Genomic DNA, 26,654 nt, shown 5'->3' with positions numbered 1-26,654 from the left:
GAAACATGCTTGTGTTTGAACAGAGACAGCTCATTAAACTGCATACTAGGAAGGCTGAGGTACCAAAAGGACACAAATGGTAGAATATTTTTTTAAGAATTGATCCAGTATAAAATTAAAAAAAAACACTCACAGATACAGTCCCCTCCATCTCACCAGAACATTAAGTTCAATTACAGTTTAGAATGTGCTTAAACAAAGAACTCATGATGGGCTTTGCAAAAAAATCAACATGTATCAGCTAAAGCACAGGAAAAAAAAACGGATTAAAAGCTAGTACCTTCTTTTAAAACAAATGGTGTTACACTGAAACACCATTTGTTTTATATACCTTGAAAAGTAATTCTGTCTCTAGTAAAATACAGGATATCTCACCTTATCCTCTCTTCACTTGGGTGTTTCTGTGAGGGTGTAACATAGTACTGCCTTATAAACTTGGAATGAAAAATTACCTCTTTCAGTAAGTACTTTCAACATTTAACAGCTTAGTTATGCACTGATTCAAATATTTATTTTTACCATTTGTTGCTCAGTTCCATTCATTGATGTGCCTTTGTTATGGCCAGATCACAGATACCTCCTCATTTTGGAGTGAAATGTCAGTTGAGATCTTTCCTGCCACCAAATCAGGTACTCCTTTTGAGCTTCTCCGTCACAGAAATGAAGAGCCAGACTAGGAAGATCTGTGTCAAATTTGACCTCTGAGACATTGTCAAGGGACTTTAGCAAGCTACTACCCCATCTTTCCTCCACCTCTGTGAACTGTTCCCTTTGTCTGCAATTGCCCACCGCTTCCATGGCAACTACAGCCACCAAGATACCCAAAGCACTAGAAGTATGAGAAGAAACTACATGATACTTTCATGTAATTTAAGAAAGTCAAAAAGGAGTCTAAGAAACAGGATTCCTTCTGTCCAAAGTGTTAAGTGTTGAATGTGACCAGATCAGGGTCAACGCAATTTGTCAGTGTTGTTTCTCTCAATTATCTATTAAAATTTTCAGAACTGGGTAGGCAGCTGTCTTACTCTAAAGAGATGCTTAAAAATCTTGCTCAATCTGCCCACTGCAAGGAACAGCACAGCCACCAGGCTTTGTTCATCACCTTTTGTGGAAATTTATTTAAAATAACTGAAAATCTGTTGGTTTTTTTCCCTCCCCCACTTCCATTAGTCAAAATTGACTTACACAAATTAAACTGAAAAAACTTTGGAGTCATTAATTAATTACACTTACAAAAACAGGACATTAAAATATTTCTACAAATTTTACTTCTTCCTCCCCTTTAGTATCATAGTAAGAACCACAAACTGTATTTTGGAATGACTTACAACCCATTTTCTTCTAGCTCCTTATAGTATTGTCCACTGTCTTCTAATAGCTGTGAAGGATCCTTTTTTCAGTCGCAAATTATACAATCTATTAGCAAGTCAACTGTTTTTCTTTCTTTTTCAACATCCATGAAGGCCATCCAGCTATAGTCATTTGCTGCAATTTATTTTCTTCTTACTTGTGAATTAAAAATATTCCTACAAAAACCAGCAGGCAGAGCAAGCTTCAACTGCCATGACTCTGGTATCTGTTCAGGTCTTGTTCAGCAGCTGGGTTCACAATGACACAGTTAAACATCCTGGGTGATTTTTGAGAAGTGTGTTTCTGTCAGGGGGAAGGGAGAGCACTATTTACATGCCCAGTTTTCAGATAAATTATGTTTAAAATAAAATCTGGCCCAAAACATGAGAATACGACTAAGTATGGCATGCCAAAAACACATACCACCATCTGATGGCACCTCAAACAGATTCATCTAGTCATTAACTTTGTGTGTATACTCAAGTGACAATATTTTGTATAAACAGATCTCTTGCTTAAGAAAATAATCTGGTTTTGTTGAGTAGAAGCAAACATCTTTCCTAGTATGTAGATAGATCACCTTCCATAACATCTATACAGTACACTAACTTCTTGTAATCTGTGCCTTATATGTTTTTATCATGACATACTGTCTACTATGATGAAGCACACAATGATAAAGTATTTTTAGCAATTTTTAGAAAGCAAACAAAGAATGTTCCTCTGAAAAGAGGGGAGGGAGCTGGTATGCTTTAGCTCTTCATATGAAGAACAACTAATAAATACTCAAGAAATGAGATGTTTCAGAGGTATTTCTTCATTTTTAGAAAAGCAAAGATATGATTTAACATCAAGTGAGAAGATCAGTCCATGAAAGACTGAGGAAAACTAAAATTTAAAAAAATCTTTTTTAAACAGAAGCCAAACTGAAAACAGAAATTACTGTTACAAAAAGAAATCACCAAATGTTCTAGAACAGATGCCCACACTTTGATTTTGTAGTGTTTATGTAACTAAAAAACTGAAAATCAGATGAGGTGACACAAGGCAAAAGATTACTATCCTCTTCTCATCCAAAGAACAGATTATTACCAATTTATGGTAAAATACATTCATTACTATCAGATGTTCAGCAGTTGTGTTACTGGGAGCCACAGCAAAGCCTACATGAAACACCCTATCTGTATTACTGGCATAACTAAGGGAACATATGCTAGGCTTCCATGCAAAAGTTCTCTCTTTACTTAGGTTAGCAGCAGGAGTTATTTTAAAGAATTGCACATTTCCCTCAGTGTCAAAAACTCGAAGGTCTTCAGGTCTCTCCTGGAGGTAAAATAATCACTTAGCACACAGTTCATCAAATTTTGCAAATGCTGGTTTTATGCACTGAATCAAATACTTGGATTTTTTACAATGTAGGAAATAAACTCACCCATTTTAGCCTTATCTGTATGAAAAGACAGACTACACTCAGAAAGAAAGACCAATACTTTGCTCTGTTACTTCTACTTCCCACCACCATTTCACTCCAAGTAACACCAAATTACAACTCACACCACAATAAATACATTATTTCTTCACATATAAATTCTCCTCCTCTTTCCCAGCCTCTCTCTCCACTTCTTATTGCTGTGATCTCTCTTAGTCAATTTAATGCCCATATTTCTTTCCGTTGTCCCTGCTGCTTAAGCCTTGCCTGTTTACTTACGCAATCCCCACTGAGTAAATACAAAAGTAGTAAATTATCATCTCGCAAACATAAAAGTAGTAAGCTATCATCGTCTGCATTTCTTTTAAGCATTACTCTCCAGTATGTTTTGCTAATCCTTCTTTGCCTTTCTATTTACTGCTGGGGACCAGGGCTAATCTATCTAAAATTTTATCTGAAAGCCTATTAAACACATTCTTTTTCCCAGTATAAATTGTAAATGGGCTACTAGATAATGTTTGCCTACTACTTAAAATTAATAACTTACTTGGCCTGTTCAAGTCACAGTATGCAACTGTTTGGCACACCTCTATTCCTCAGCAGAATGGATCTGTAATATTATTTGTTATAATATCAATTAATTACCACATAAAGTCTTCATGATATGGAATCATATAACCTCATTGTATCGATTATGTTATATAGAAAATATTTCTTTTCAATAAAAATAAGAACATCTACTTCTCACAGCAGTGTTTCTTAACTAATGAAAATATATTTTTAAAGTCTAAATTAAAATCTTCAAATCTATGTTGAGCGGCAGGTGAGATCACTACTGTCTTACTCTTCTTAGGAGTATAATCAACTTGCACTAAAAGTAGTCAGTTCAGTTAAAAACAAACAAACAAACAAAAAAAAACCACCAAACAAAAAAAAACAGATCTCCTCGAGGGTTGAATCACTAAATACTAAAAACTTCATTTCCAGCCCACTGTGAAGGGTAACATCAAGTATGTGTTTTGAGCAGGTCAGCTGGATTATTTTCTGTAAAGACAATAAAACTACCTGCAAAGACGTATGTTTTTCTGGGCATTATTATTTTGTGCACCCTTCTGTAGAAGAGGCAAAGTAAATAAATCTGTCCTTCAAATGAGCCATCCAATTTTCTCTAAAAGAAGTCTCTTTGTATTTCTGGGCTTTTCTGCATCTTTTAAAAATAATTGTGTAAAGCATTTGGGAGGCCCTCCTACTTCTCATGATACCAATTTAAAAGAAGGAAACAACATGCTCTTTTGCCAGATTCCCAATCAACTTGATGTCCAGGCCAGGAACAAAGAACCACCATGCTCTCAGATAACAATTTAATAAATTTATGGCATCTGAAGTAGCAATCTTTACCTCAGCATGATACTTGCAGGTATCAAATTTAATAAAATGACCCCAGTAAAGTTAATCAGAAGTATTTGAATGTATTGGCAATAAAACAGATTTTATGGCCAGCAGAGTCAGTTATCTTCTGTATGACAAATTAACTGAGCACTGAAAATGGGCGATGCACCAGTACCATTTCCACAATGAAAAATGCATACAGGCCAGGCAGGAGAGAAACGCCACACAAGAGGAGTATGTAAATTAATAAAACCCCCACTATACCATACTTAGAAGAGAAACAACCAAAGGTGTTTGTTTTTCTTCAAGACCACCATAACTTTACTAAGGCTAAAGCAACAGGTACTCCAGTAATGCATACTCTTTAATTACACCCCAAATGCAGACCAAGTACCATTAAACACTACAAGAAAACAGCTATAGTCAGAAGGTTTCCAGGTACCCTTATATAACAAGGGATTCATTCTGCTCAGTTATCATCATGCAAGTTCAAACACTTACCAGTATAAATCTCTGAAATTTGTAACATACCTAGTGTGATCATAATTAACTTTCTTCGAGTTACAATAAGCTAGAGAGAGCTGGTTAACGTTACACGTGTGCAATACATGACAGGAGTAGAAGCGTCATTTTTAAAAACAGAATCAGCAGATGTATCTAGCTCAAAACCACTCAGCTTGTTTTCTGAACTTAAAGTTTCCTCCCTGGAAACTATCCATTACCTTTCCCATCACAACAGTCATCCTTGTGCCATCTAAAAAGTTTCTAAAATTGCCTCATATAACAAAGACAAGCTTTGTCCATCTGTTTCAAAAGATGGCTAAGAAACTAGTCAAACGATGCTCAGCTCTAGCTGTTCTTATTTTAAGGAAGAAGTACTGCACAGCTTTGTTAAATGAGATGCAGATCAGAAAAGCTGAACAATTAAAAAGTAGGTTTGGGATAAAAACTATGTAAATACCAATTTTCATCTATCTTGATTACTTGACCTTATGATTCTGCCTTGCAGCATGAGATGCATTATTGCCTTTCAAGAAGGAGAAGAAAAAATACTTTATCTCATGAGGCAACAACAGCTGAAATGAAAGATTAAAACCAATTATCAGTCTTGTCAAGTCTGCAGTATCTTAAAGGAAAATCCTGTTTGCTTTCTTCTTTTTATTCTCCAAAGCCAAGGTCAAAAAATGTGTTTTGGTTATTGAGCACATGGGTAATACCAGCTTTCTTTCACCACATCTCACTGTCCAGTGTCTTAAAACCAGAAGGAAGTCACTATTAACACGAGCCAATACACGTAATAAGGAAATCGAGTTTCATTAAGTGCTGGGGGGTGGGGGGTAGGGTGTATATGCAGTGTCCATTTTTATCCTTGTGTGCTTCAAATCAGAATAAAAATTTTCACAGATCCAAGAAATCTTGAAGTACTTTTCCATCTTTAGCATTACTTACTAATCTCAGTCACCTCTCTAGAGCTGACTTTACATACATCCTACCACAAAGGATGCAGCCTGGTGTAGCAGTGTCTTCCTGAAAGATAAATTTTCATATTCTAACACCTCCTCAACCAAATACCCAACGTATCCTCTCCCGGCACATATTAACTTCTACTTACTCCTGTCTTTATAACCAGTATAGACAAGCAAGAATTTTATACAGACATAGTTAAAACAATTAAAAAGATAGCTCTGATTATTTTATTCCTAACATGAAAACAGGCCAATTAGGAATAAAGTATGAACGCTTTCTTTGGGGCAGAGAGGTGCATTCATACACTAAAACAGAAATGCAATTTTATTTAATGCTTGTATGTTCTAATAGAGATAAAGCCATGCCTTAACATGAGCACTACTAGTTAGTAGTGTCTGGCTCACGCAGCATGGCTAGAATGTCACCAGGAATTTATCGAAGGAGCATGGTACCTCAGGCGCTACAGGATTAACAGTTTATGATTTCGCTAAAGGACAAGAGCAATGGGGAACACAGGGAGGAGATTGAAGACAGCTCTATGTTGAGGAAAATGCGAAGAAAGTCAAGACCTTTCATGGTAAAATTCTGCGCTTCAGCATCTAACAAAGATGGACAAGTTGCAGTGCTTGCAACTCACAAGTAAAAGAGCACTTCATTTCCCGTTCCAACACTTCCCTACAGCTACCACCTGCAAGACTACAGTTCAAAGGACCACAGGGGAAAAACACAGGAAAGGAACCCACACAACTGAGGAGCTGGAGAAGCAAGAAAAAGTAAGAATCACTTCTTGACTTTTGTTTAGGGAAATTAACTGCTGTGATGTTAGACATCTCAAAATTAGCATGAGAAACTTCACGTGTTTCTCCCACAGCTACCCAGGCATCCCAAAGAATTCACTGAAACTATTCTATGTATCAGTTTCTTTAACTGTAAACTAGTGATAGTTTACCTCACAGAGAGGTTATGAGGCAATTAACTGATCATAAAGTGTGCCAAGATCCTCAAATGAAAGGTGCTATGCAAGTGCAGGGTATTAATCTCACACTCTAGGTACAAATCATTCTCTTATCCCACCTTCCACCTAGTGTTGGCAGCTTTACAACCACCAAAACTCCCTGCTACATATGTTGGCCAAGTTCCCTAGAGCAGACATCTTACACACAGTACACTTTTGTGGTTCAGCTACCTACACTTTCCTGCATAAAACAGGGAATTTGGTTCAGGACATCTGCAGCTTCAGGTAGACTGCCCAAATACACAGCCTGCGAGCTGCATAAAGAGAGAGAGGTTTTGGCTGCAAGTACTACAAGATCCATAGAACTCCTGTCAGCTGCATGTAACACATGTTGCCACATACCATCTAACTTGCATAAAGAGCAGTAGCACACAGGGAGCAAAAGGAAAACTGGCCATCTTTGTAAATTTAACTTTTAATTGCATACTTTTCAAAACGTGCATTGGTTCTATAACCAGCCAAAATGTTTACACTTGACTCATCATAATGCTATTTAAATAATATATTAAATGAAGACTTCCTTCTAAACTAGTAAAACGATCTTAAGTTTGGAGCAGGCAGTAACACGAACACTGGAAAAAATCACAGGCATGATTCACCAGTGATGTGGCTCCAGCAAAGGCAGCAAAAAGAACAGTGAAGCAAAGAGATAGTGCTTTTATCAGTCTGGTCTGCAGGTCAGAAGATCAAGTAGAGAAAAGGTTTCAAAGCAGGAAGTATAAGGAAAAAGAGCAGTGGAGGGAGCAAGGGCAGATCTGCTCTATGTTAACAGGACAAGCCGGGGGAAGGAAAGAGAAAGATCAAGGAGAGAGATGAAAACAGCCATAAATCAACTGTTACTCTAATGCCATAATCTGGTGGGAGAAGGGAAAGACTTTAGAAAAAGAGGTAACAGTAAAAATTAATTTACCATAAAGCAATACTCCATACAAAAAGATGGAAGAAAAAGCAAAACACTTCAGAAAGTTAAAGAAAATACAGCATTTGCAAGATTCCAGATAGGACGGAAGAATAGCAGTTTTGGAGTCTGCACGTGTGGATGACATGATGACAACAAAGCCGATTCAAAGACAGCCTGGTGGGACACTGCAAAGGAAATGCAAAACAAACCATAATGATGATCAAAGTTATACAACACTGGCTAAATACACTTTAGTTCTGCATTCACTATAGCTTCTAGTTATGATTTACTAGCATAAACAAAGCCTTTTCTTTCCTTCCAGCAGCTCAGAAGTGCTTTGCAGTTCCCCAGGCCTGAAACTGAGGTCCCTTTCCATTCTTTTCTTCCAAGTCTCTTTTGAGTATTTTTCCCTTTTCACAGCGCCAACAGCAATAGCGTTTTATAGATGTGCAGTGCACTATACACCTTTCTGCTATATGGAGAGAAAAAGTACGCATATCCATTTACTGAGGTCCTGACTGGAGAAGTAAAGTATCCTGGGAAGAAAAATACCAATGGCACTTCTACATATTTAATGCTTTTTAAATTACAAGGCTGCCGAAGTGTTTAAAAACACCTGATCAATTACGTTGTTCATGTCATGACATATTAATTCTATTCCTACATAACAAAATGGGGGGTTTCATTAACTTCCAAGAGTTTGAATGGATTCATAGACAAAACCCATTTAGTATTAATAAATAAATTCAGTGAAAACTTTAGTTATTTAGCCACATACACAGTTCTCTGAATGCTTGTAGCCATTTCTTGATAAACCCAGAATGGTGTTCTTTTTTCTATCAAGATATGATAGGGATCTTTCATGAGAGGGGAACCTGTATTACTTTATTCACAGAATCATAGAATCACATTCCCGTAACACTTTCCTGTAGTTTTCAAGAAAATGAGGATGGGCCTTTAACCAAGCCAAAGATCTGCCAAGACCTGACTAGGAAATGAAAACAAGAAAGTCCACCTGAGCTGAAGGCCCAGAATTTAGCAGCCCACAACAGCTTATACAAAGTTAAAGTTAAAAGTAACTACCACTATTTTTACCAAGCTTTACAATAAACAAATCATTTGATCAATTAGTTTCCATACTTAAACACACACATATTTGGCAGAAAGAATTAGAGTATGGTGGAAGTTGTGGCACTATTTTAGTAAACTTTAAAAAAGAGTTAATGGGACTGGGAGTGTACGTTAATGATATACTTTGACACTTGAATATAAAAATGACCGCTACCCTTTGCTTTTTTTGGCCAATACCTTTTTTACCATTAAGCTCAGTACCACATTTGAAAACTGATCCTGACAGAAACAGACTCGCTGTAAAAGGTATGTGGGCTAGGACCAGATAACCTCAAGCAGTCCCAGATCTATCCCCATTTCTATGGCACTTTCCAGTTCACACCTGTACAAGCAAGGGCTCGGCTACAGATCCCTATGGAATAACAGCGCACATAAACCATAACTTACAAGTAAGCTTTAAGTTTCATATGTAATCTGGAAAAAATAATAATCAAATGTTTAAAAGTGGGGAAGATTTGCCTTATTTCCCTCACTTCCACCCCAATAATCCTCCCCAGATGACCTGTTTCATTTTACAATGTCAAAGACATTTGGACATGATACGAACGCATTATACACCATATAAACTACCTTCCTCTGCGTCTAAAGAGAAAAAACTGCAACACATACAACTGAGTAAATTGCTAAACAATAAAAGTAAACCATTTTTTCTTCCATTCTGAGATACCTGAACTACAGCATTTGAGATGTTTTCAAGCCAACTCCAGTTTTCCATTTCATAACCCTAAATACTCTCAGTGAAATCAAACCACCTTCACATCAATCCCTGCACAAATGATGACTTCCACGTATAGGGAGGGATGTGGAAAATATTAACAACCAAGTTGATCGAATTAGAGATGTTGAAATGCATACATTTCAGTAATTTAAAAGTTTCTTTCAAATTCAGGATAAATTGGATATCAAAATCATAGGGACAGAGCTGAAAGTCATTTGATAGTCATTTCCTCCTATTATACGCTGTTTGTGGCAAGCATTTGGCTAACGTGTCCTTCGAGCCCTCCTCGGACTTCCCCTCAACCTGCCATAGCGTACCACCACCCTCACTCACAGTGTTTTTCCTCAGGACTCACCCTGATAAACTGCTGTTTCTTGCAGCCAGATGGGACACCGGAAAAAAATACTTTCTTCTTCTTTTGCAGAAACCTTTTCTCTTAATGAAGATTTAATCAAATGTCCCTTCACCCCAATGACTCTAAAAAACCCCAAACACGTCCAAAAACAAAGACAACCCCAATTAAGAACTATGACCATCCTTATTATTAAGCACTACTCTGTTATATACTGGTGGGGAAAAAAAGGATGGGATGGGTGAATTTTCAGTAGCAGGTAAGTAAGCAAGAGAAGTAGCATTGTTAGAGGATAAATGATATGCTGAATTATCCATGACCAAACCAAATGCACAGATGCCATGAAACAAGCAGTTCTCCTAACTCTGCCAATCAGCAAAGCCTCAGGAAGTTACAACCTAGGCATTTTGTATACAGTGATAATTTTATTTCATGTCTGCAAAACCACACCGTTTTATTAAGAACAAAGTATATTCAAGTTAAGATGGATTAGATTTTATTAATTTATCAACAAGAATGAGCAGGATCAGAGGACTGACCTAAGTGTTCCTTCTTTCATGTTAAAGTACCACTTAAATGCAGGAAGGGAAAGCAAAGGAAAACCATAAAGAGTGCATCTGCATCATACAGAGAGCAGCACTGGGAGCCCAAAGCTGGACCAAACTCGGGTGTTTCATAGTGCAATGTAGACCTGTGCACATGACCTACAGTCTTGACACAAGCTCCTAAGGGACATGGCTGCAGCATGTCAACATACACACATCCTTAATGATGTCCACCCTGACCCCTCCACCCGAGACAGCAGCGCATTGCTCCCTGTGAACTCTTCTGCCTGCTCCCAGCACACCCAAGTTGTTGCCATTGCTCTCCATGGCGTGATGCTGATGTCTCACATCTGCTGAAAACCATCTACTGCTCTTTCAGATTACAGGTCTTGTTTAACAGGTGCTTTTGTTCCAACTCTGACACACTGAACCAGCATCTCTCCCATACTAACTTCTGATTTGAGTACTGTCTTGGTTTTTGCAATCCCTTTGTACTGTGGCAGATTAAAATCTAAATCACGGTGATGCACTGACACTATAAACAGATATCTCTTGAAATAAAGTTGTGATCAAAGCATCAAGTAGCCTAATAAAACCCAGGTGGCTCCAGCTTATCACACGCCACATTTATTATTTCAAGTGGCCCATTTAATAGATTTCCAGGTGGCAACAAACCTTCTTTTGTTGCCAGTTCTTTCATTCTGGCTCTGCTTATGTATCTGGCACCTTCTGATAAGAAGGTGTAATTTCAAAAAGAAAAAAAAAGTTAAAAAATACTTATTTGAGGAGACAGGCTTTTTGCCACAGTTGGCAAAACCACAGAAACCAGTGTGGCTTTGTATTATTCACTGTCTACACAAAGCTTAGTTAATTACAAAAGAGATACCAAATGACTCATGTTTGCCATAGTTTTCTGTGGGCCAATGTGTTTGCCCTGGAAAGTAAAAAAAATTAATGGTAACTTTAAGACACTTAAGCTGAAAGTTTTAATTAAAACAACAGTTAATATTTTTAACTACTTTTGGAAGTCTTTACATTTAAAAGGAGTATAAGCTCTGACAGTAAACAGATTAAAAAATGCTTATTTGACATTTATTCTTCATTTTAACTTTGTGCTTTATGCATCCAAATACATCAATTAAGTTTTTGCTCGAAACGTCATTGTAAGAAAAATGACTTGGAAGATTCAGTCAAGCATCACAGAACAGAGCACTGTGAATAACAGGAACCCGTTTGCAAATGTCATTTTTAAAAGTAAAACCAAGAGCTTGAATTCCTACATTTGAGGACAGAGGGACTTTTTGCTTTTAACTGTACACCACTGCATCAAAGTCAGATTTTAGAAGGAACTCCCTCATCCCTCACCCTACCATCCATTATTTCAAGCAGTGTCTTGCTTTCCCTCCCCTCCAAGTGCATTTTCGTTTCTCACCTATTCAATATTCACTATTTCAATTCCTTTTCAAACAAATGAATGGATAAAATTTTTGCATGGAAATCCGTTTTAGATTTTTAAAATGCTATGGCATTTAGCCTTCCAAACCCCCATCTGCCTTTCAGTTGTAACTGTAATTTCAGTTTCAAAATTAGGCAAGTAGAGATGCCAATATTCCATTGAAAGCCATTAAGACCTGGACACCCAAACTCCTGCGCTGTGTCTAAACTCTTTGAGCAAGTATGTATTTGTACAATGTTTAGGACAACCAGAGCCAGCTGACGCCTCTGGGCATGAGCAGAGTAATGTATAAATCAGGTTGCGCTTCCTAGTTTGAGGCCTACACAGCTTTCAGGATGGGAACACTAACCTTCTTCCAGTTTACATTTAAGCCTTTCTTATGCCCACTCCTCACTCCATCACCTCAGTATTCCTCTTATCTTCAGCACTTGGTGCCCACTGGAAATTATCGCTATGTTTTCAATTCCAGTTTCGATAACTTGATTAATCCCAAACCAATCCTCAACAGTCCCTTCCTCTAGTCTTCCATTAGTTAACACACTACCCAATGATTTTAATACTGCACTATCCTAACAAGCTACAAGAAAAAAAGAAGTACTTCCAGGGAGACACTTCATTCCTGTTTTGCTTTGCAATTATTCTTCCTATTCCTGAGAACTGCAATGTTTGATCCAGTTCCTGAGCAACTGGCACTGCGAATTTGTCCTTTATGTATGTGATGGGAGCTACATAACCAGAGAGCAACACATCAAGTCTAGAAAATTATCCTCATAATATAATAACAGAATTTAAAAAAAATCCTACCCTTGTAGCATTAGTTATTCCTTGTAAGAGCCAGTAGGCTCAGGGGACGAAGACCTTCAGAATTTCCCAAGTAACAAAGACCTCCATTTTTAAGAGTGCTTGTTGTTCCACTGCATGAGAAAGGCTTTCGAGCCTCACTGTGTACCAGGAGTGGCACCCAGTGTCCAAACTGCATCCTTACAACAGTGTCTTCAATTCCCTTTTCAAACGATCTTCCCTCATTCCTTCCTCCCAGGCTTCAGCCACAGAAAATCAGCGGCTCTATGTTTAAACTGTACGTTTCAAAAAGCATACTTTAAGTAAAGCACTTTACATAAAGCTTTTGACAAACTGTTTTAATCAACAGTGCATAGATGAATCAAGTTTTCAACTATTTAATGTGGAGAACAACGATCAAGTCCAATAAAATACTTCAATTAAGCCATACATCTACGCATTTAAACTCTGAATGAAATCAACATTTGTGTAGACTATGGTCTTTCAGCTGTACTCAACAACTGACTTAACAGCCACAAGCTGATTTATTCCCAATCATTGGTAATGCTTTAATAGCCCAAGCCAGTTTTCCTAAATATGCCTTGCTGGAGGAGAACTAAAAATCACTTAAAGAATTAGGGAAAAAAAGTCCCTATATTCATGTTTTGCAGCTACGCAGGACTTAAAAGATCATCTGTTGTGCTTGGCTAAGACAACTGAGTGAACATAAGAGTAACAAATCTAGCAAATAAAGTCCTTTTGTTTCCTCCCAAAATTGATCAGAAGGATAAGACTTAGGTTTAAACAAGATTCAGCACCTGGAATAAGCCCTAAAGTAAGCTTCTCCCAACCTGCTACAAAAGCTACTATTTCTACTTTCTTTTTTTATTCCACTATCACAAACAAATCAGAGTTGCATAACTGCACTAAACCACTTAATGATTAGAATGATTATCCTAAAGCATTAACCAGCTATTAAACTACCAGTAGGTAAGAACGCAATATGGAGCGGTAAAAACTGTTAAAAATTAAAAAAGAAAAAAAAAAAAACAACATGGGTGGGGGGAACAAAACTATTTACATTTAAACGTGGAAGTCAAATTGCGAATACCCTTTTCAGTAATTTTGCCAGATTTCAGCTGGTCATTTTCCTGTTTCACTAATACCAAAATCTAACACCCACCATAACCCCTCTCCCCTCAAACAACAAAGTCTAGCAGTGCCCATCTTTCTTGCTATCTGCCTTGCATATGCTAGTTCAAGGAACATTACATGCACCTCTCCAGGAGTCAAATGCCTCACAGCTAAATGAAATTCTGACTTCATGTGAACATGAAAGATTAGGTCTCAGTTACATGGCAAATATCTCTGAACCAGCTTTCCTTTTGCAACCAAAGGCACAAAACTGGCACAATTCAACAGTTTTATCGAGAATTCTGAAATTGTGATGTTCAGTGCCTGCAGTGTCTCCCTAACGTCCCCCTCTAAATTTCTCTGCTGCATAAATGCACACTATAAAAGCTCCAAGATACATCAAACAGATTAGGCTTTTATATATAAATATATACATACACACACATGTATAAGTATAAATATATATTTTTAATATATATATTCACAGACACATACTGAATAGCATGTTCAAGCCTTGTTGAATTGCTTCCCTGTTAAGATTTATTTTGTTTCTATGAGACTTCCACTTGCAAAAAACATGCACACGCTGCAGAGCGAACATATCCCTGTTAGGTGCCTAATATGGCCAGGGAAACCATTTTGATTACTCTGTGCCCGCTTATGCATTGTCTTACAAAACAATAAGATAGAACAGCAAGAAATGAGCAATTAAGAGAGTCTGAATGCACATCGGGAATCACTAAAATCCACACTAGCCAATTCAGGAACAATATGACTGATGAATAGACCATGTTATATTAGGATTGTTAGCAAGTGTTAAAAAATTATCCTTAGCAGATGTCCCTTCTGACCTAAATATATCACACACAGAACATGCCTATCTTGTTTTCTAAACAAGTTTTAAATCTTCCCTTTTCTATTACTGACTCCCCGACGCTGCATCTTCATGTTGGCTACAAATACGTGCGTCAAGGATTTATCATACTAAACCTACAAAAACACACAAGTATTCTACTGAAAAGTAAATAATCTATTTTAATGTGTATTTTCCTACTGCATGAATTTACACTGAACTGAAGCATGTAATCCAATAACTGTGTATTCAGCAAACAGTAAAACAAAAGTGCTGCAAACTACAGCAACTTTTCAACCAACACACCACAAACCAAAATATAGTAAATGTCTTTAAGTTAGATGGGTGAGAACAATCTTATCTGCAATAAATACATATGTAGGTACAGTCAATAAGGAGTTTCTTAAATTTAAGCTACTATGCACTATGGCATGTGCAGCTACATACACCCTGCTCATCTTCAGTAGAGCTTTAAAGAAGTTATTTCCATTTTGCCTCTGTTAAGATTCAATACACTTGCTTATCAGACTACAGCAAAATGCATGATCTGCTCAGCTTGAGCTTTTGCAGTTTCTCCATATATTTTTATGACAACACTGGAGTTAACATATATTAATCGTAAGTAATGCTAAAATATAGACATCAACTTAAAATTCACTAAGGATTTTTCTCTTCTCTATCAAAGACTAGTATTTCTCTACAAAATCCCTTCTGCTTAGTAATCTTTGAGAATCAATTTCTTATCCCTTCTACTGCAGTGCTGCAGCTGGTTTCCTGTTAGCAAAATGGATTTCAAGTCTGTTTCTTAAGTATTCAATTCAATATTCAGTACAGAACCTTGGACCAATAACATATCTGTCTTTCAATCAAGAAAATAAATGCTATAAACGCAAAAGTTGCTTAGGTTTATTGTGTTCTATACCTCTAGTATGTAGCATTTTCTTCCAGAAGAGAACACTGGTCCATAATTTTTCCAGATTATGCAGTGGAGAACATAACATTATGGAGCAAGAAACAAGAACCAAAAATATTTTTCTACGTTTACTACTATTACTTATTTCAACCAGTTTATATAAGTTTTCACCCAGATGTATGGATTTGACTTGTTCAATAGGACTATAGGCATTTCCTTCATTTTGGCTCTCAGAAAAAAATACCAGCATGTAGGATTTCCTCATTTTGCCATGCTTTTCTACAGCTCCCTCAAGTTTATTGCAGCATCCTTCAGGGAAGGAAATGGCTACATACTTGCATTAGCAAAAAGCAAAAGACGGGGAATGAAAAGAGGTAGTAAGAAGGTGTTTAAAGAAGATTCTCTTCCTCTTGATCCAGTCACACTGGGAGAAGTCTTACCAAAAGAGCAAACAAGTGCAGAGGCAAAATAACTGGCTAAAGCTTTGGGGGAACAGAGGAACCACAAGCAATCAGTCTCTTAAGAAAACAGGTCAAAACAAGACATGCAAAAAGCACTGTGAGAGCGACCCAGGCAGCCCAATGGAAATGTCTACTCTTGTAGCATGTTGTCTGACACTGAAGAACCATAACCAGAGATGAAAACTTAGCAGAGCTGACAGAACCATCTTTACGTGGTCTGAGCTTCCTTCTTGATGAAGGTTTATTTCCTCCAAAGCAGTGTAAAGCTACTACTTTTCTAACTTTTAGGCACCCAAGGCAACACCTATCTCGGTTGGGTAAGATGGATACAGGATCTACCATGATATCTATTAAATGTAATAGTAATTGCCTGAAAAAACTTTGTTTCCTTAATATACAAACAGTTATACCCTGACTTCTTTCCTGAACTGCAGTACAGTAAAACTGAAATGCTAAGTTAAAGACACATTACATCTGGGGAGGGGAGGGAGGAAGCCAGCAGGTTTCATCTTTGCCATATGCTCACAGCAATACCGTCTCATAAACTAATCTGTAGTAGAACAGCTAAAAGAATTACTTGGGAGTCTCTGCTTTTAACAGGAACTAGCACATTAGACAGTGTTTACCATGATATTTCCACAAGTTGATGATAAAATAAAAACACACGGTCATTTGCATCTGTGTGATTTAAAGTGTGGGGGAATACAAAATATTTTCATATGTCAGGGTTCTTGCATATTCCCGAAATGGAGCAAATTAAACATTAAATGAATCTGTAAAAAACAAATAACCTTCAGATTTTTTGTAACTCATTAACAATTATTTTTAAAACTTTTGACTACTTGGGGTACATGACCTGAACATTTTCTCTCCCCTAAGAAACAGTAAGCATAAGGCTTAAGGTTTTCAAATCACAAACTGTAATATAGGCATAAAATTCAGACTGATGCATGAAATCAAAGAACAAATATTAAACATCTGAACATACTTTATTATTTAATTGGTTTTCCTCTCTATACACTTTTGTCTTCAGTCAAAGTTGAACTCATTATATTAGCAAAAAAAAAAAAAAAACAAATTCAGAATAGCTCATTTGTAATATTTTACCCAAATTGCAGGTAAAATAAATTGGGCTTTCATATTGCTGATTACATAAAAATTAATGAGTTCCTGCAAGTGTTACAAAACTATATGAAATACTCATGTAGCAAACTAAATGATCGTATATCATGATTATAAATAAAGAATACAACTAAGGTAGAACACGAACTCTGAAGTGAAAATCTCCCAGCTTCAACGGCAAAACTTGCAAATAGTGAAACAGTTAAATGCAAAACTGAGCTGGATACAATGTTCCAGCTCATTCCAATGCCGATAGAAGACAGTTACATACAGCAAACTACCTACCACTGAAAATAGATGCTCGTCTAACTTCATTTTTAGAATTACTAAACAAGTATTCTTAAGCATAATTTTCAGTAAACTTCAGCATGGAAGTTATTAGATACGGCAATAATATCCATTGCAATTGTGGATTATTAAAAAAATATAATAATCAAACAAACTATGCCTGGATTTATCAGAATCAAGGCAACCATAAGATTTTTATGTTTAAAATTACTCAAGTAAAAATGCCATTTTCCTTTAAATATAAAAATATATTTTCCTTTAAAAAAAAATAAAAAACACCACATAGTAAAGTTTTGCACTTAAAAGCCAATAACACAAACCCCTTTTCAACAAAATTTTAATGGAATTGAATTTAAATAAAACATCAATATGCCTGGTGCTTTAAAGAGCAAAATTATTTCTCTTTTTCTTATTCAAAATTAGATGTTGAATGATGGGATTTACCCATCATTTTAAAGCGTTGCCTCTATAGTAAAAAATTAACTTGAAAATCCAGAAATGCAATAAACACAGCATTTCAGGCATTTCGTGCAATACTGTCAGAAAAGGAATAGTTTATATACATCTTCGGAAAGTCTGCACAGTTCAGTAGTATAACCCCTCTTAAATAACCTCAAGAAGTTCCACCACAAGTGCTATCTCCTCTTCCTTAGTTACAGGTGGTAGAACTGGGACACGAAAGACAGAACTTGCAAAACAAGAAAGCTCCTGTTCTGCTTTTAGGTACATACACAAAAGTTTGAGTCCAATTCTAGCTATCTATATGGTTCCTTAGAACATGCAGCACATTTAGGCTGATTTAAGAAACAAAAAACTACTGAGTCAGTAGAGCTGTATTTAATTCAATGCACTTTGTAACATTTTCGGAATTCACTTGTATAAAAGATTATATGAACCTTATCAGATGAAAATAATTTTTATCCCTCTCCTGCCTGCAAGCCCCAGGTCCCCTGGCTCAACAGCAGCCAGCCGGAGCTGGTATGCTGGGTACGAGTGCCCTCTAACGGGGGCTCCTTCCAGACTGCCTGCTACCAGTCCACAGGCTGAGTTAAGAGCTTTAAAATGGAGATGAGGATGCACACACGTACTCTTCACCTTTCTCTGTCATATTCAAGATAATTAAAAACACTTTTTCCTAGAGCTTTATCACAAAAAGCATACTTTGGAGTATACTGCTGTTTGTGACACAGACATGTCCAAGTATCTGTACATACAGGGCACTTTAGATTGTGCCCTGAAAATTAGCCTTTTATCTGAATTTATTCTTTTTTGCCCAATAAAGACAAACCCAGTAGAGATAAGTCAGCACAATATGAAAACTTAACAAAACATGACCATGCTGCATGCCTGCTACTCCACTGAACCATTACAATTATGCAAACAGTGTCGATATTAGCTTCCCTTTAGGAAACAAATCAAGAACTCGCACTAGTGACAGGTAAAGCACAAAGGTGTGATTAGTAGCTTTATTAAAGAACCTTGGTTATATGATACATTTTATAACACGACAATTAAGCACACATAAGCAAACTCTCTGCCAATCAGTATTTTCCAGTACCAGTTCTGGCCGCTCACATTAAAAAAAAACAAACCCAAAACATGGAAGACTAGATGAGACAATTCCGTGTCTAACAAATGACCACCCACCTTCTGCCACAACCACCTGAATTCCTCACACAAATTAATCCTCACCAAGTCTACAGACTACTTCATTAATTCCTTACACACAAATGATAAATTAAAAAAAAAAGGCAACTTGGAATTCAATGTCCTTTTTACATATAGCACAAAGTGAAACACATAAATGCACACACAAACCTGATGGGCTTTTGCCAGCACTTTGCAACTGGTAAGTCAACATTTATGTAGTATGTTTTTTTCCTAAGTTATTACAGGAACGTAGGAAAAATACAGGTGAAGAATTCTGATAAACGGACTATAACTCAAGCCAGAACCAAGGCTGTGATTTAGGTGCTTTTGGATCATCTGTTCCAGTCCTAGTGAAATAAAACTTTGATTTCATATAACTGGATTTCTGCAAATCATAAACATTCCATTTTCCTACAATAGTAGGCAATACACATGACCACCTCTATTTTAGCCAACTGTGATACCTAAAGAGAATAAACCTGAACAAAAGAAAACAGCAAGGAATTTGTCAGCTGAAATTGCATCTGCCTATTCAGAACCGTTACAGCATGCTCAAGTTCTGTCCTGAAACAGTATGAGAGAAATAAAAGACCTGCCTACAATGATAAAGCTTTGAGTTACACTAGCAGATTTAAAATGGGAATAACTGAAAGTTGTTTTCCCAAGAAAAACTGGCAGAATTTAGCCTTGATAGAAGCCTTTACAGAAAGGACATGAATCAACAGAAATAGGGGGCTGTGATCTAATGACATCAGCACTTCTACAGCAACGCTAGCAAAAGAAATCAGCCTGCGCATTGTCTCAGAGATCCTGGTTTGACCATACAGGGGTTTCAAACTACCTCTCTGGTTGTACTCACAAGGCTGTTTGTGGAGCTACACTATTAACTATTAAAGCAAAAATGTGGGTCTACAAGACTGAAGTCTGTTTTCTGAAGATGTTTTTAAAAGCCAAAACAGTCCTGTAAACACCACAACACCTCTGCACCGAGACACAGTATGCTGGGAACATAAGAACTCATGTGACTGAGGTCCTAAGTCCCTATAATGCCAAACCGGTGCAAACCACCAGCTTCAAGAAACATATCCAAGAACAAGGCCTCCAATAAAACAGAAGAGGCTTCAACACAGCCAACACCTGCTGAGTTCTCACTGCAACAAGCAGCAGATCAAAAGGACACATTCAGTTCATTGCTCTACCTTAAATTAACTTTTCTAAGCATGTTCCTTTTAGCTACCTGAAGCCTTCTGCTTTTGCAAGGGCCATATATCGCAAGTCACTGTACTGACAACACCGGAGGCAAGGCTCAGCAGTATAACATAGCTGTTACTACCCCTTGCCAATGAAACCCATGTAAAAGTACTATATAAGAGCTATGACATGTTTTTCCATATGCAACTGCATTTGAGGGTAAAGAAAATGGTGGTTTTGTGGAAATGTTGCATTATGTTACTTCTAGATGCTAGACTGACGATACAACTAAACACAGCCTACAGCACAGAAAAATGCAGATACTGGAGTCTTTAATCATCTAGATACTTCTAACCTGAAAACTGAAAAATTAACCTTCTCAGGTAAGAAGGTAAAAATCATGTTGGGGGCTGGGGGAGGTATGTAGAAAGTGGACTCATCTTTTCATCCGTAGCATTTCAGAGTGAATATAATGAAAACTCTGCATAGTTATAAAAGAAGAAAAAGTTACAACCTTCTAGAACTTATTCTGATGTATAATTACACAGCCATCTCAAAGTTTCTATTGGCATAATTACCGCAGCACTTAATTTATTATCTCAGCTTTCTAAGTAAGGTTCTAAAACATATTAGCTTGATATAAAATCTGTTTTGAAATACTTTATCAAAATAATGTCTCAAGATCTATAATGAATTACAAGATGTATATTCCATTTTTAACAGTTGCTTTCCATGAAAGGAATATAAATTTCCATTAAGCAGGGAGAAGAGCTACTCAGTGAACAGCACTGAAGATAGAAACAACAAAGTGCAAAGGATTGAACTTCACCTGTCACTTAGATACAAAATTTACAGTCAAGAATAATACATTTTATTTCTTAGACAGAAAAGAGACCTCATGCATTACACCTTTTATGTAAACCTCAACTGAAAGAAAGCAAAACTATGCTCAGAAAAAGCTTACAAGAATCCTGAAGTGAAAGCAATTCTCAGAAAACTACCACCAGAACTGGGGTACTGCATCATTTCACAGAAATGCCTAAGCCAAAAATCCTTACAGCAGAAACTCAACTTTCCGTAAACAAGAGCTGAATCCATCAGCTGGAGGATGGGAGGGAGGTGCGTGGGAATAGGGACTGTATCTGTAGATAACAAAGTATGTCCTTAAAATTAAATACCTGTGTTTTGAGAAATAAATTTGATACCTATGAAGATTTAAGTGCACTAGTAATAAGGAAACACAGTTATCTGAAAAACACATGCCTGACAAAAGCCCAGAGTGAAGACCCAAAACATTTGTGCTGAAGCATCTTTTACTGAAGACTCAACAACATACCCCTGTTCTGTGATTTTCCTCCATTAGCTCACACATCATCAACCAAATTTCACCTACAGATTTCTAACACAGAAAGCTGGGTTGAACCTTCTCACCCTCTCCAAAAATCTCATGCTGCAACAGGCCAAAGTGTTTTAAGACTTCCCTGACAGCAAAAGCTTACCAAACAATGACACTTTGTAAAAAGGATCATAAGAAGACAACACTGCAGGAGAAACTTTGTAAGATGAAAAACACCTGTGGATTCACATAAATGGTAGACAATCCTCCCAGATTTGTAATGAGAATTACTTGAAGCTAAAAAAAATATTTCATGTTTTTTGCAGTATCTAGATATAGTCCAATTCAAAGTACACTAAAAAATGTTCCTGAGTTAAAAGAACAAGTCTGGGTATTTTTTTTTGGGGGGGGGGGGGCAATCAAAAATGTAATTTTTGAAGCAATTCTGTTCCAGCAAGTAGTCAAAATTAATATTACCTCAGGCATTAGCAGTGAGACAAAATGGGATCCTAACAGAAGCATACCTAAGCATATCAGAAGAAATGTTTGCTGCTAACAAGTTAGAAATGCATGTTTATCAAACTGATTCTTAAATGTCATGCATACCTAGTTCAAGTTCAAATTAAGGATATTTTCTCAGCACTCTCAAAAATGTGGTTTATATTAGATTTGCTCAGTTTGAAAAAGGAAAGCATTAGCTTAAATGCATCTTGCCAATTATTCAACAGTTTGCTTGCTCAAATAACACTCTCCAGAACGTAAGCTCAATTCTCTTAACAATGATCACCTCGAGACCACAAGGCAAACAAATATTTTTGGGTGACCTGTTCCTAGAGTTCTTGCAAAATGATATGGAAGAAATGCTTTTTTGGGGTCTATCCATCCAGTTCTCAGTGCAGCAGATTAGGAGTTTGCCAATAGACAACCATACCACAGTCGCTCGCCGTTTCCTCCCTTCAGGAGAAGGGCAGCTGGTGTAGTGTGGCCCCTCAGCCAATGCAACAGTCCCTGCATTAACATAATATCAGGTATGCCCAAAGCCTGCTGCAAAATGCTTTCTGCAGGCCCAAAAACTTGGAATCTCAACAGGATCGTTCGTATTCCAGAATTTTTGACAAGGCAGAGGGGGAATACACTAAGGAAGAAATGCCAATACAATGTTCTTCTGACCAATGACAACAACATTAAGCAACATTCTGGGTGACAGAGGCACTGAAGTGTCACACCCTTATACTTTCTTTCCACATCTCTAGGTCTGAATTTGTGCAAATCTATAAAGCCAGTTACGATACTGATATAACATATAAGTCTTGCAGGGAGGGAGATGCCTTGCTTGGTTTGGTTTTTAACATCCTGAATTTGAAAGTTCTGGCATGTAACAAAAGATTTCTCAACTGGAATACCTGTATCTAGAAGAAAAAAAGAAGCTTTTGAAAATCTGGCAGGATGCTTGCACAGGGAAACATGGCTCCAGGGAAAACAAACAAGAAGCATTTATAAAACATTGTTTTTCACATTGGCAAGACAGAAAACAACTCCATATACAGCCTAAAAAGGTATCTAATGCTCAAGCTGGCAACCTCAAGAGCCATTTTATTTGAGTTTTCATCTTCCCTAGCCTCTATTACATTGGTCAAAGGGCTGAATAGGCCCTAAGTAAAGAAAAAGCAGAATGAAGATTTGGTGTATTTTCCGAATGGTTCAGCCTGTTTAACTGTATTTCACTGAGAAAAATACAGAAAGAACACCTCTGGGGAAGATGAAGGCACAGAAAGAAGAGCAAACCCTAGCCAGAGCAGAAGTGAAACTAGCATAGTGACACTGATGCATGCCTCTAGCATACCATCCAGGTGAGAGAATCTCCACAAGCATTGCCTTTTGCACATTATTAACAATAAGATTATCGCCTACTTGCTAAAAAGGGAAAAACAAAGAGCAGTAACAAAGGCCTCTTTCCCAGAATAAAGTTTCTTCCCAAGCAGGAACAGCTGAACCCTGCATACCAGATCACAGACTTACAGCTTCAGCATGGTAATTCCCATACGGTGAGATGAATCCACCTCTGAAACTAAAACTTATTTCACTCCCTGCTTGCTTATCAGCTACATGGAAATAATTCAGCCATTTTTTACAGGAAGAACTGAAGCATGGGCTATAATTAAAAATTCACATTATTCCAACCCTTTGAAGAGCTCCAGAAAAGAATGAATCTTTAAGACATATTTTAGGCTTTAATAAAATATAGCTCTGACTCAAGCACCATATTAACGTTAAGACAATTCAGATTCCCTTGTGTTTTGCCTTTTTTTTTCCATATAGCAAATTGTATAATCCCACAACAGAAGAAATAAACAGCTCAGAAACCTTACCGAGTTGCAAAGAATTCTTAAAATAATCTCTCTTTTAAAAGGCAGGGCCGAAGATTCTTTTGTAATAAGATATTAACTGAACAACATCTAATCTCATTATAAGCAAGAAAAGGCAGTTTATATTTAAAGATTAAGTAATCTTGCTCAAACTGAATTACCAAAATTAGATAGAACCAAGCTTCCAACCACAACTATTTTGACTATATTGTCTCTTTAGTTACTCTTGAAGTTAAACTCTCTTCAAGCCCTAACAAAGAAGCACTTCTACTAGCATCATTAACACACATCTACATTACAAAGATTAGAACTGAAAGTCTTTCTTTATAAATTTTATATCATTCTGTTTCAAGCCAATTATATTGACTTAATGGCACTAACAAAATATCACTAGGATCAGCAAGGAAACACCAAGACAGAAACCACTGATGCTACTTCTAGCTTCCTCGGAGAAAAGATCACCCAGATCTCAAGTTAACCAGAGCCTATTAAATTGACAAAGCTCTGCTCTCCAGGCTTTCAATGAGTACTTAACACAAATAAATCCACAGAGAGGCAATCTATATACCTGACAATGTACATAGGTGTATGTATGCATACAGACACATACACACAAAGCCATTTTCATAAAAAGCTTTAAAGTCTGTATGAATTACAGACTGGAGACTAATGCAACTTCCTGCGTGGACAGTCTTAATCCAAAGTTAAGTGTGTCCACATAATACAGTATTTATCTGTACAACTTTCCTTATACAGACAAGCTTTCAGCTGGATACTCAGTATGGCATAGCAAGCAACCCACTGGTGCCTCAAGTCAAACAAAAACACTCTCTGATCATATACAAGGTTCTTAGCCACTGTGGAAAAAAATAAATCATTTTTTGCACATATGGATTTTATATTCTTTTAAAGTTTTTCAACACTGTAGCCATTACCTTCATCAAAGTCTGCATCATCTTCTGTATGCTGAGGGAAAGGGAAGCAATTTGTGATTTCAAGTCTGTCATCCACCACAAGACCCAGCAGTACTCCTTGGACTACTTCATTCCCCTGGCCTTCTTCTTGGTAATGTTTAATGATCTTTAACACAACCTAGAACACAAAACAAGTAAATCATAACATGCAATGGTTTTTTTTGTCCTCAAACTACGTATCCGGAATTTGGAATTTGTTTAAGTGCTGCATAAATTACAGCTGCAAACCAAGACAGCTACTGGCTTAAACACCACCAATTTTAATGCAAGTTGAAGAACATGTAGCAATTCTAATATTACAGGAGAATTAAAAAAGAGACAACTACATGAATGGTCAAAATGTTCCAAAACATCAAAACAGGTCAAAACAGTTCCAAACCAATTTGCTGAAACACCCTTGTAAAATAAGATATTGATCTCTTTTACTTTACCTTGTTGCTGTAACTGTTAAAAGCTATTTTGCAGGGGCAGTAAGCTCCCTCCTGAGGGAAACACTGCACAAGAAACTAACAAAACACTTTAAAAGTAACTACGTTGAAACTGGTAGGAAGTTTTTAAAGGGTACAAAATACACCAAGTTTCAGTTGCATCAACCTTGAAAATTACATCTCATTGCAGTTTTACTTCAGGTGACAGTTTATATTTTGTAAACTGTGTCATAGGATACTTCAGAATAATGGTAAAAGAAGCACAAATTACTCATTATATTTTTAATAAAGTAATTCTAACTTCATTCCCTAAATCTGGACTCTACAATGAATAATTCTAATGAGGTGATACTGTAAACTGGAATAGTATGAACAAAACCCCTTAAAAATAGTCAGTCATTTGCTAGAAACACTTTATACTTAAATAACATTTTATGCTTAACAATAAGAACCAGAACAAGCTAAGACACTAACCACAAACACAGACTTGAAAGAACTTACACCTTGTCCAGCTTAAGAAGGTTTTATTTCACTAATACTTCAGCCAGCCAGCAAGCATCAGAAATCATCTGATGACTACATTGTCATTAAAGCAATACTACTTTAATGTCTATTGGCAAACAGACTAGCCTAATAGATTACAGCTCAACCACCCTGAGAACAGATTTTGTACAAACGCTCGCATTTATTAAACATTCTACAGGGGAGAGAGGCAGGAAAATAACATTAAGTTCATATTCACACATCAGGAACACATATTTGGCCTTAGCTTTCCCATTGGTTGTTTCACAGAACTTTATGTCACAATTTTAAAAACACCGTCAGTGAATTAAAGCACCACTATGTAGGTTAAAAGGAAGAAAAGGTGACTAGAAAATAAATTCTTTACAAATACATTGTCTTCTTGGGCTAAAATGGGAAAACCAAGACCTTCCACCTGCTGGAAGATGACAAGTGTCAGAGAATGGAAAAGAAATACCTTTCCCCAACAAAGCTGGATGTAAGTATCAAACAGAACTAAAACCCACTTGATTTCTTGTTTATTCACAGCATCACTCACTTAAGCTTTCCCTTGCATCTAAATACAATTGCATTGAGGGCTCCTCAATCTCGGATGGGTAACGCCATTTCACCCCAATACACATTCACATCTGTCCCTCAAGACTCTTGAAGCTGTACTTTTTTATCCAATTTATTAAAGCAAATTTACAGAGCAGAGAGACTAAGATACACTTTGGTGATATAAATCTCATTTCATGGGAATATAGTAAGGAAATTAAGATCAGACAGTGAAGTAAAATTTAACAGTGCTGAAGACTATAGAGCAAACACCAGTTTGAGATCACCTGGATGTAGAAGAGGGATGTCTTCCACCATATAGCCAGAACATAAATAATATTCAACC

General features: G+C 36.9%; 1 protein-coding gene across 1 annotated transcript in view; it reads right to left on the bottom strand.

Annotated features, from left to right (window-relative positions):
• EIF3H (eukaryotic translation initiation factor 3 subunit H) overlaps window positions 1-26,654 on the bottom strand; it is an 85,418-nt gene that overhangs the window by 40,348 nt on the left and 18,416 nt on the right. The window contains exon 2 of the mRNA XM_061447835.1: window positions 24,783-24,939. Coding sequence (XP_061303819.1) covers window positions 24,783-24,939 — 157 coding nt within the window. The remainder of the gene's footprint in view (window positions 1-24,782; window positions 24,940-26,654) is intronic.

Source organism: Pezoporus flaviventris, unplaced genomic scaffold (assembly GCF_033815535.1).
Source record: "Pezoporus flaviventris isolate CSIRO_AGI_PZ_B2104156 unplaced genomic scaffold, CSIRO_AGI_Pfla_v1 ptg000007l, whole genome shotgun sequence".
Taxonomy (NCBI): Eukaryota; Metazoa; Chordata; class Aves; order Psittaciformes; family Psittacidae; genus Pezoporus; species Pezoporus flaviventris.
The sequence above is the reverse complement of the archived record's forward strand: the minus strand, read 5'-3'. Positions and strand labels throughout refer to the sequence as shown.